The sequence below is a fragment of the Podarcis muralis genome, chromosome 12 (assembly GCF_964188315.1).
Source record: "Podarcis muralis chromosome 12, rPodMur119.hap1.1, whole genome shotgun sequence".
NCBI classification, from domain to species: Eukaryota; Metazoa; Chordata; class Lepidosauria; order Squamata; family Lacertidae; genus Podarcis; species Podarcis muralis.
The window spans coordinates 23,470,407-23,482,438 of record NC_135666.1 but is presented as its reverse complement, the minus strand read 5'-3'; the positions used below and the strand labels follow the sequence as shown (position 1 = coordinate 23,482,438).

At 45.0% G+C, this 12,032-nt stretch overlaps 1 protein-coding gene across 3 annotated transcripts in view; it reads left to right on the top strand.

The window, feature by feature from the left end:
• Window positions 1-6,224: 6,224 nt before the first annotated feature.
• Window positions 6,225-12,032, top strand: part of SPAG6 (sperm associated antigen 6) — a 52,131-nt gene continuing 46,323 nt past the window's right edge. The window contains exons 1-2 of one of the 3 annotated variants that reach the window (XM_028750272.2): window positions 6,225-6,798; window positions 7,575-7,670. In XM_028750272.2, coding sequence (XP_028606105.1) covers window positions 6,774-6,798; window positions 7,575-7,670 — 121 coding nt within the window. In that variant the 5' untranslated portion in view covers window positions 6,225-6,773. The remainder of the gene's footprint in view (window positions 6,799-7,574; window positions 7,671-12,032) is intronic. The other 2 variants (XM_028750273.2, XM_028750271.2) reach the window with 2 other exon arrangements.

Sequence of the window (12,032 nt, the reverse complement as noted above, 5' to 3'; positions counted from 1 at the left end):
GCCTTAGGTTAAGCAATGGAGTCTCTAGGCGAAAAGTTGTGAGCAAGTTGTGTATGCGCGAACCAACGCACAAGTATCACACGTGTGTGATTCCTCATACACTAATGGGCGCCAGACCCATTCACTTCGATGGAACTTCGCTTCACAGTGTTTGCTTTGGGAGCAAGGGGTTTTGTCCCGTTCTGCTGTTGTCTGCAGTATTATCCATCGCTTTCCTCGTGAGACCAGTTTCACGTCCCCTTTTCTTTGTCGAGAAAGAAACAGTTAATCCTTTTTTTGAAACCGAAACGCCGCCTGCCTCAGTCTGGCAAGAGAACACGGCTAATTTGAGCCTTCTTTATTTGCATGCGAAGGCAATATGAACAGAGAACATCGTCGGCAACCCGTTGCGACACATGCTTCCAAAAACTTTTTAGAAGTGTCCCTGGGAATCAAGGGGAGGACAGGCAAAGCGTTTATGATCTGGGTGTGAAAATTGCCTCTCCATATATTTAGAATTCCTTTGACTTCTAAACAGTACAAGCGTGATGCTGGAGGGGAACATTCAACCTCAAAGGATAAGTAACTTTGCCTGAGATTTACACAAAGCAAGTTCTTATCTAAAGTGAAAATGTTTAAAAGTGTTCAAACTGTGGGCTTATGTTCTGGTAGTTTGAAATACTCAGAGGCTGGACTAAGTAGATTAAACACTGAGGTGTTATTATAAAAAGTTATTAGCAAATATATAATGTAATTGGAATAGTTGTGAAACTTTCAGAGCGTGTTGCTGATGTTAGGATTCATCCGATATTTTTTCACCTTACTTTTAATTTCTATTATGCTACATGAGAACTTTGATTATATCACTTGATCTACTAAATTATGAATCAGAGTTTGTCACAGTAGTAGCGTCACGGGCTGCCCCCCCCACACCTCTCCCATCCTAAGCATACAGTAAGGGATTTTTAAATAAGCCCAATTATATAAATAGGAGAACTGGACATTCTTAATGGTGCAATCCTATGCATGTCTACTTAAAAGTAAGCACCATTTGGGACTCTCAGGAAAACTGAGTTCAGGATTGAAGATTAAGACTCCCCCGTTGGAACAAATGAGAGTTAAAATGCTTTGGCCTGGTGGGGCCCCCACCGTGGGAAGAAAGCTCATAGATGTTAATTATTTTTCTTCCACCTATTCCCTGTGTTAATGATGGTGTGCGTGGGAACTTAGAAGCTCTCTTCAGTGAAGAACATTATTTAGAAATAGGTTATCCAGATCTGTTGTGACATGTTGCACAAATCCCTTCCTTTCAGAGACAGATCCTGTTTCCACGTCCTTGGGAGAGTCAGTAGAGTTAATTTCCAGGTATATTGGATTGACGTTCAAGTCTTGCACTTGTTTGTTAACCTCTATGCACAACCACACCAATATTTGCATATGCTTTTTAAACTGGCCTTACTCGTACTAGGTTAAATGACGAACAATAATGATAACCTTCACCTAAGAACATGGCCAATAAATTAACTGCTCTCCCAGGCAGTTGAGTGCGAGAACTTGAATTAGTGGAGGGACACCACATTAATTTGGAAACGAGTCCCACAAATTACTGAGAATCAAGCCCAGAAACACGGACCGCGCTCTCTGTCGGACCTGTCTAATCCAGATACTGATTCGTTTAACTGATTTGTGGACTTAGCTGCAGCAACCTTCCAGCTATTTACCCCGACATCTACTTTAAGAAGAGCTATTCGGGAATAATGGCATCGAACTTTATCAGGCTGACAAATAACAGGTGCACGCTTATAAAAGCGACCCCGGTATTATTTGGGAGCAAGGCTGCAAATTTTTAATTCCATAAAATAGGTGATAGAGCTGCGCGCGCACACCATGCATTTAAAACACATGACTCCCCACGCCCCAACATCTGGGAACTGTCGTTTACTACTCTCAGAGCTACAATTCCCAGCACCTTTGGTGGACTGCAGTTCCCAATATTCTTTTTTTTGGGGGGGGGAGCCATGTGCTTTAAATATATGGTGCAAATATATCTTTCAATGTATCATTGCTTTTGTCCTTAATGTCAGTAGCGTGCCGAAACATTACCTTTTAATGCAAAAAGTCCACTTTTACTACAACTTGTGTGTTTGTGCATGTGGAAGTCTTATTCCTGAGATTGATCGTAAAACAACGCAACTGACGTCGCAGTCCCTTCTGGCCAAGGGACTCGTCCCCCATCCGACGCAGCCGCATCGAGACGTCTACGACGTGCTCGCCAAGGCGCTCGGGACCAGCTGGGTATGTGACGCGTCACGTCCTCAATGAAGCGAAAGCGATTTTATTAAATATGAAAGGCATCCTTCCGCCCTGCGCATGCGCATTGCCCGCCGCAGGCAACTAGGAGTTATCCTTGCTGTAGACTCTGAACTTCCAAAAGGGGTTTTACTTTTCCGGGGGGGGATTTTTATGTTGTTATGAAGCTGCGATCATCGCCGAATTTCTTGACCAGTAGAGAGAAGGAATCCTGCGGGGCTGCGATCCAAACGGGACCCTTCCAGTATTTCCTGAGAGTAAGCACCGCTGAATTCAACAGAACTCCCTTCCGAGTAGACAGGGTTAGACTACCCCTGTTCAGGGTCTTTTAAGTTAAGAGGTTTGCCGTTTGCTGCAAAACCAGCCACAGGCTCCTCCTCGCTGCAGCGGGAATCGTAGGCTAGTTTACCAGGGAGTAAGTCTCTCCGGGTTAGCTGGGACTTACTTCCGAGGAAACGTGCAGCGGGGTCGTGCTCCACCAGGATCGATCGGAGTTGGGGGCTGCAGGTGGGGCTGCGCGGTTGCTCGGGGGCGCCTGCTATGCTTCCTTCCCCGGAGAGCCAGGCTGGCGGCCCGATCCTGTCTCTAGCCTGCAGGGCCTTCACTGCCGGGTTGAGCCGGGCGCGGCTGGGCCCAGAGCAGGCCGCTCAGATCACGCCGCCCCTCGGGGCTTGGCGGAGCCTCGCGGCCTCCGTCGCCGATGCAGAAGCGGGTTGTCGCCACTAACCACCCAACCACCCCAGACAGGAAAATCCTTGGCAGGATCTGAAAGCAGCCTATCCACACTTTGAATAGCTAAGTGGGCGGGGATCTCTCTCTCTCTCCTCACGCTATGCTTTACTGTGGATCCGGACTGTGTGCAGTGCAGACCCTGGGCATTATTTACTCAGAAGCACCTAATGGGGCTTACTCAGTGGGCATAAGATTGCAGCCTTTAAATCGGGACCCGGCATCAGACTACAGGAGATGTTAAAACAGACCTCGACCCTACGTGGCCGCTGCAGCCCCCGCATTCCTTAGCACAGGGCAGATCTTTGGTGTCTGAAGAGAAGCACACCCTCCTCTTTTTCAAACTTTTGATAAGCTCTCGCCCTGCCACGTGACGCTTATAACACTAGCGCAGGCCAAAAGGCGCCGCAGTGGCGTTTTGCAGGGACACCGGAGTCTCAGGTAGGAATAAGAGGAGAGAGGTGTCCTTTTTTTTGTAGGTCATCATTGGTAGTGGAATGAAAGAATGTTCTACCTGATGGTTCGATTTCAGCTAAATCTAGGGACTTTGGCGGGAGGGGGCGGTCCTACGTGTGAAATACGAACTGGATGTTTTGTATGCTTTCATAAGGGGGGAAACTCCACCCACCGCCTCTCATATTCTTTCCTGAATTTACGAGCCAATGAGAGGAATCAGACAGTGCGAGACTTTGGCTCAGAAGTCCAACTTGGACGGCCTGCTTGACCTTAATTGACATCCTCCCGGCCTCCTGCTCTGAAACATGAGAGAGTGGCTCAGCGGCAGACTATACGCTGGTGGGGAGGGGAAAAGTCCAAGGTTCAATTGCTGGCATCTCCCAAGTGCTGCTGCGGGAAGAAAAATCCCATTTGAAACTTAGGAGAGCCGCTGCCAGTCAGTGTCGACAATGCTGAACCAACAGACCAACAGACTCTGAATCCGTCCAATGCAGCTGCCTATTGATTTCAGGGAGAGACTCTACTATGGAAAGGCGACCAGGGGCGAGTTGAAGATATTGTATGAGAAATTGTACTGCATTTGGCAAGGTTACGCGGTGATACAGAGCTTACACAATAACAGTAATACATTGCCATGGAGGGGTTTTTTTTTTGCGGGAGGGGCGCGCAAGTGGCCAGCTATAACCGATCTCAGCTCCATACCCTGAAGCTTGGGAGCCCATAAGGAACATACAATGTCATTCGAGCAAGCATATGAACATATATTTTAACGAGGGAGGAGCAGGACAGGGATATGAAAGACCTGAGCGTTATCTATTCCAGTTGAGCAGAGGCGAAGGGAGAAGAGAAGCCACGCTGCTTTCAAGGACGGTTCAGAGTCCCAAGATCCCGAGAGCGGGGTGCATGTGAACCCCAAAGGCATTCATTCCAGTGCTGGAAGAGGATCAGCTAGCCTCAAACTTTGGCTCAGAGGATTTGACCAGGCAGGAGCCACTTTTGGTCGGGATCTGCGGGTCGTCATCCTGCTTCCAGCCCTGGCCGGCAGCGACACCCGCCAGGCACAACCCAGAAAGAAAACGCAGGCGTCATGCACACGGAGTAGTTCTTCTATCAAGACACGTTCCTGAGTGCGGGGGGCGGGGAATGTAAAACTCTGCATGGCATGGGGGGTTCTGGTCGGATACGCTTCCCTCCTGCACAACGTGTGAAGTGGCCCTCGCGTGACAATGGCAAGAGAGTTTGCAAGGCTTGCCGCATAAGCTCTTTTACTGAGCTTTCCTTTCTCTTTCATGTCACATATGGGGGCGGGGGAGTATCCACAACATAAATGGAAAATTAAAATTAAACTCAGAAGGATAACCGTGTTATTAGCTTATATCCTTGGAAGGAACAAAAACTCATTCATTAGAAGTTGTTTTTTAAAGGATTTTTGGCATCGGAGAGGAACACACGAAAGTGAGTTTCGGGTTGTGGGGAATCTTCCCTTCGATAGTCTGACACTGTGTACACAACATAAATTTAAAGAACCCTCCTCCAAAAATGTAAAAAAAAATCCAGGAAACTAGTTTGTTAAGGGTGCTGGGAACTGTAGCTCTGTTAGGGGTAAACTAGCGTCCCCAGGGAGAGGCCAACGCCCTGTCGATTCGCGACAAGAGCGTTTACTTTAAACTTCGCATCTAGCTCAAGCCCAGCACGGTATTGTATATCTGCTATAGGAAGCGCATTAAAAAGTTACAAATAGTTAAATAGCGAGCACGTTGGTTTCATCCACTGAATACATAGAGGCGACTACTAAACGTGGAGAGGGACTTTTTGTGAGGGAGGGGGGAGGGAAGAAAACAAGGGAAATAGAGAAAAGGGAATGGGTAAAACAAAGTCGATGTTCATTTTTATTACTTTATTGCAACTTTGTCCATCTAGCCCTTCGATACACGTAGGGCACGATCAAAGCCAAATGCTTCGGTTTAACTGGTCTGGGGATCGCATCCACGCAACAATGAACCGCAGTATTAGGAAGGAAAGAGAGTTGAACTTAAACAGGACCAAGTCTGGAATCCTAACTCTACTTACCGGGGAGTAAGTAAGTCCTGTTGAATCCAATAGGACTGTCTTCGGAGAAGGCATGGTTAGGATTGCGCTGTAAAGCGGCTTAGCGGTTGCCAGGGAAAATCGCTGTCTTTCATTTCAAACCCGTCTAAAAAAAATGACCTACCTTCCAGGGCAGCTCCGAGTACTAGCCATTTTTAAGGCACTGCTGTGTTTTTAAATGAGGACTAAGACACGAAGAGGAAGCCAAGAGGGGCTGAGGATCTCGTTGCAAGGAGCTGGGGGCAGAAACCTGCGCGCGAACCACTGAGCAGAGTGCGCAGCAAGGTCTCCAAACGCAGACGAGGCGGATTAGCGCAGTAAAGGCACATCACTACAGTCTTCCATAATAAGATCACAAGTAACCCATCTCATGACCAAACTCTACCCAGTGCCTCCTTGCAAGCGGCACCCGCACACCCAGAGCGATGCCTGGGCAATTGCTTTCTATGCAGGAAGGTCCCTGGTTCAATTCCCAGCATCTCTGGGAGAGGGAGCTCCGTCTGGAGAGGCGCTGCCAGCCAAGGTGGGCAAGTGCTGAGCTAGATGGACCAAATGGTCTGACTCGGTATAAGGCGGTTTCCCCCCGTTCCTATGTCCAAGCTCCTCCCATTGGCCTTAATGGCAAACGCTGACTCGCACTTGCTTCAGATGCAACCATCAGGTGTACTTAGTGCAAAGTACGCCTAACCGGGATCGCAGCCAACCTTGGCAGGGAGAGACTTTCTTTTTGTACATCCAAGCGGCAAGGACGTCGCCTGATGGCTTTCCCAACGAGCTGGAGAAGCGCAGAGGGAGGGGGAGAAAAAGGGCTCAAGGAACGCAGCGTTAGGATCGCGTTGCGCCGGCCTTTCCGTGCAGGAGCCCAGCGCAAGGCGCCGCCGGCTGGCCGGCCCTCTCGCTCCGCGCCCGCCTGATGTCACAATGAGGCGCAGGCCGCGGCCTCCCTCCCGCCCCTTGATGGCGCCGGCTTCCGTTCGGTTGCCAAGGAGAAGGATACACACCGCGGCCCAAACTGAAAAGGCCCCAGGGGAAGACTGGGAAGCGCGGAGCCCGAGGGGCAGGAGGAGCTGCAGGACCCGCTCGGGTTTCTGAGTGGAGAGGCGAAGCGGAGGAGCAAGACCCCCTCAAGGCCGCGGGGGGATCCAGGGGGCGAGACACCACCCCACGGGGACGCTGCCGAGGCTCTTGGAAGTGGGTGACCAGCAAGAGCCATGAGTCAGAGGCAGGTCTTGCAAGGTATTTTTAAGGCTGGGTTTTGTGTACTGGGGGGTTTCTGAGCTTTACAGTTTCTTGAAAAGGAAAGGAAAGGGGGGGGGGGAGCGCGCCCACGCGACAGAATCTTCCATTTACCTGCGAGTAAACCTCCTTGAATTAAATGAGACTTTCTGAGTAGTCCTGGTAATGTGTACACAGGACAATACAGTAATCCTCCTAGGAGTATTTGCTACTGAACTCACTGGAGTTTACTTGCCAAGAATTGTCTGTTTTTATATTTTATTCTATTATGTACTGTTGTAATTTGGTTTCTAACCCCCTCCCCCCATTAATCCGTAAGCCTCATTGAGTCATAAAGTCAATCTATAAAAGTTTATGGAAATAAACTTTAAGCATGAGAATATGTTTTGTTGAATTCAGTGGGGCTAACTCACAGGTAAGTAAAGGTAAAGGGACCCCTGACCATTAGGTCCAATCGTGGACGACTCTGGGGTTGCGACAGTCATCTCGCTTTAGTGGCCGAGGGAGCCGACGTTTGTCCGCAGACAGTTTTTTCCGGGTTATGTGGCCAGCATGACTAAGCCGCTTCTGGGGAACCAGAGCAGCGCACGGCACGGAAATGCCGTTTACCAGTAGGGTTCGGAATACAGCCTTTGCTGTATTTTCTTTGATCTATAGACTCTATAAGGTGTCACAATACATTTCCTGCTTATCTGGGCCTGTATCTAATATGTGAAGGCTTGTGATAGGAAGCCCTCATTGAAATGCACTTATTCTGCCTTCTTCCTTCTTTGCAGTCTTTGAGCAGTATCAAAGAGCCCGAACGCAGTTTGTTCAGACTGTTGCAGAACTTGCTACTAGGCCGCAAAATATCGAGACTCTTCAGAATGCAGGTAAACAAACAAACACAACAAAAAACAGTGCTTCAGAATAAAAAAAATGCATAAACCCTTTTGTTTATCTTACCATAGAACTGAGAGCAGTCTGATACTTTGAAGTCCTTATTTATTAGATAGCTTAAAGATGGTCCAATAAAATGAGCAGGTAAGACATATGTCTATCCATTAAAGTCAGCTGAAATATTAGCTTCATATAGCCACACATTGCACCAAGGGAACTCCCCACATGTGTGACTATTTACAAGCTGTTTGCAGACTATTTCAAGTAATGAAAGACAGAGCAGGGGTGGGGACTGCAATTCACCACTCAGTGCCAAGTCTTTCTATTCTAGGCATTGCTGTTAGAAGAGGAGGGTATAAAACAGGTATTAATTGTACAGTACCTAACAATTGCCTTCTCAGGGTGCTACTTGAAACAGAGTAAACAAACTGTTTTCAGAATTCACAATGCTGCTTTTCTAAAATACGATTTTTCCCAGACAAGCAAATCTTATATCCGGAGAAGAAGCCATCACTGTGACACAAAAAGAAGTTTTATGTTGGTTTTTAATTTAATTTAATTTTATAATCTTTCAAACATATATATAGTCCAAAACTTGGTTGCCGAAGTTTACATACATACACACATACATATATATATAATGTTATTTGTATGTTGTCTTTCCATAGTTCAAATCATGCTCTAGGTGAAACATGAAAAAGAGTGCATAATTACAGTAAAACAAAAGTAGCCATAAACAATAAGTAAAACATTAAAAAAAATCACAATCAAATTGCACAATTTCAACATAAATAATAAAAAATCTATAATAAGGATGCAGTTTTTAAAATATCAATAGCAGCAACGGTTCCCTCATATCTCCTAAACAATACCCCAGCCCAAGAGTGTGTTCAGCAACCTCAGCTTTCGTAGCAGGAGTAACTTACTGCCCTCCGCCCAGGCCAGATTACAGAAATGTTACTTACTTGGAGAGTGATCTGTTTAAATTTTAATATTTTTAGTTTTAGACTGCAAGTCTAATCACAGTTACTAGAGACAAAGCACCATGGAATGTAATAGGACTTACTTCCAAGTAAATATGCATAGGATTGTTCTGCTAGGCTACAGTCCCATGTCCCTGAACATAGTGGGGACCGGGCTACTTCTGAAAAAAACCCCAACCACATTCATACGATGGTGATGCTAAAACAATCCTAAGAACTTCACCAAATATAAAAATGCATGTTCTTCTAATTTAGCCGATCTGTTTATAAATAGTGACATGATTTGTACTTGCGGCCGTGTGTGTGTGTGTGTGTGTGTGTGTGTGAAATCCCACGTGCTTGATTTCTTCCATATTGACTATTCATGGCATAGTGCTCACAAACAGCAGCTGATGTTTATACCTGTAACTAGACTGTGCTTTGTCAGACTGCAGATGGAGTAGGTACTGACATGATTGAATACTCCTCAATACAAAATAATAATAAAAAATCCCTGCATATAGAAGATGTCTTACAAGAGCGATGTAAGAGCTCTTGGACCCATTCATGTTCATTATATATTTGTCAATATTCAACTTATATCTGGTTTTCATAAATTAAATCAGTTGAAGCCACTAATTCCTGAAATCCTTTCATCTGTTGTCTGCCATAAGTCAACCATGCAAATTTTGTGAGTTTATGCATTTTTGCAACCTTTCAGGATTTCCCCAACCAATCCTTCTCCTGTTCTCCTACTATCAACATTTACCCTGTTGTTAGTAAATTCCTAACCACCTAGTTCTTTTTTTCTGATATCAGTAAGCTTACAAAAATTCTTAAGCTGGTAATATGTCTCTTCAATTTTGTAAGAGGTATCTTTTCAAATTGAGCTTTTATCATGAAGTGCCCTGGGAAAAGGAAGAAGAAAGAAACACATTTTCATATCAATGGGCTTTGTGTTAAAATTATAGCATGTTAAGGTATGTTCTTAAGATGGGCTTTGAAGGTGACACACACCAAAAAAATAGCTGTCACCTTTATAACCTATTGGAAGTACCTATCTTAAAATGCTATAATTTTGTGCATTATACTCTTGTGGATAAGAGGTATCAGAACAAGGCTGTAATGTGTGTAACCTTCATTGAGGAGGTTTTTTAAATAAAAAAAACATAATGAAGATGTTTGCTTCAATAACAGCAGATCACGGTTTAAGGGTGCAATATCCAGTGTAGAAATGCAATGAAAAATTTTTAAACTTGAAAAAACTGTTTCTCTAAAAAGAACCCTTGTTCCAGCCCTGAAAATAGCGCTCACCATCACTGAAATCCTTCTAATTTCAGATTATAACTTTTAATTGTTAATGAGAAATGATTATGGTAATATTTATATTTAAGCCCCATACTTGTACATCTCAGGATATCTCACTTGTGTGAGATTTTTCAATTTTTTTAAAAATAATAATCTGTAAGTCTGATTTAAATAACGATTGCAAGAGAGGAAACTCTTATAAGAATTGCAGCTAGTGAGGTATGAAAATACAAGCTGGTTCTTAAATGCTGAAAAAGAGGGATATAAATAAACATTGTGTTTAACAATATGGTTGCTGTGGCTGATGAAAAATGTATCGTTCAAAAACTGGTGATGTATTTTAAATCATATGTTCACCTATAAAAAGTATCCTTTTCACTTTTTCAGTTATATTTCTCATACTTCTTGCAGCACCTCTGAGTATGTTGGCATCTCCTCATGTTGGAAGGGACCTGTATGTTGAAACAATGCAAAGAATTTTGATGACTCAGCCTGCACATTTACCACCCACCATGCTGAATGTAGCTCACACGCCCTGATACAGTGGTCTACCTGGAGCTCAGTAAACCTTTTTGTTGCTGTAGTCTCGATCTTCAAAAGCAGAGGGGGTTATCACTACACTACGTAGCTAGTGAACTGAGTTTTCCATATGCCACAAGTTGTGCAGGTCTGATTTACAAATATGTAGTGTAGAAGGAGATACAGTATACCCTTTCAGGACAAGGACAACCCCTTTAAGTAAGGACGTTTGACAAACTGCAACTAACCAAACTGGGAAATCCAGTTTTTACTCAGCACAGTTGCACCTCGGAAGTCAAACGCCTTGCGAGTCAAACCTTTTGTCTCCCGAATGCTGCAAACCTGGAAATGAGTCTTCCGGTTTGCGAGTGTTCTTTGGAACCCGAACGTCTGATGCGGGTTCCGCGGCTTCTGATTGGCCCCAGGAGCTTCCTGCAGCCAATCGGAAGCAGTTCCTTGGTTTCCGAACATTTTGGAAGTCGAATGGACTTCCAGAACGGATTCCGTTTAACTTCTGAGGTACGAATGTAGTAATCAGGTGAAGCAGCGCATTTTAGTGTCATATTTTTCAGTCTTTCTCAGAATATAAGGCCCATGCGTGGAATGGTGAACTATGTCAGTATTTCTACCAGTGTGTTCAAGGAATACAGACTCTTCCCCCCCCCCCCCCCGGTGGTTTTGGGTGCTTAACACTCCTCATCACACCCCCATGCATAGCTCTTTCCAGTGCTGTTAATCTCTTTCTTCATCACTAAATTAACCTACAAAGAAATGACAAGCATCACAACATATTTTTCCACTGTGATTATTCTTGACTAAATATTTGTTGTTGTTGTTGTTAAAAGTAGAATTTTCTTGTCCAAATCTTCTGACTGTAATGAATTGGTACAGTGGTCATATTTTGACTAGAAACTCTTATGACAGAAAATGAGCGTAGTTAATTATTTCCATAAAGGAATATGAAATTCAGTTTGAGAAACACTTGTCTAGCCTACAACCGAGAAATCTGTTATGCTGCCTCTAAATAAAAACCAAGGCTGGAATGAAGCTATTTATATGGCACTGAAAAGGAAAAGAATTGTGATTATCTCCTTCTGCTATCAGCTTATCTATCACTAAGAGCTTTCCCTTCATACATACAACCAACGTAAGAGAATTGAGCTCGGGAGCAACTCCCTCTTCCCAGGGTTGGCCCAATATATTTTGCTGCCTGAGGCAGGGGAGATGCACCTTCACCCGCATTTCCACCCACAACTCCATATACAGAAGGCAGGCAAATTGGCAATTGAATCTTAATGTAATGCTAGTGATGGGAGGGTGTCTTCAGTTGCACCTGAGGGCAGCAGCGGGTGCAGGGTAGGCCACGTGGCACATAAAACAACTGCCAACGCCTTGCTGCTACTACCTAAGGTTGCCTCCTCGCCTAGCCTAGTGGAAGGCACGCCCCTGATTCTGCTGGTTGTGCAGATTGGCTGGCCTTCTGACAGTCGTGAAGTCATTTCCTGTTCTGTCTCCTGGAGCAGTATATAAGCTAAAACGCACACCCTAGAGTGGCTATATCAAAGT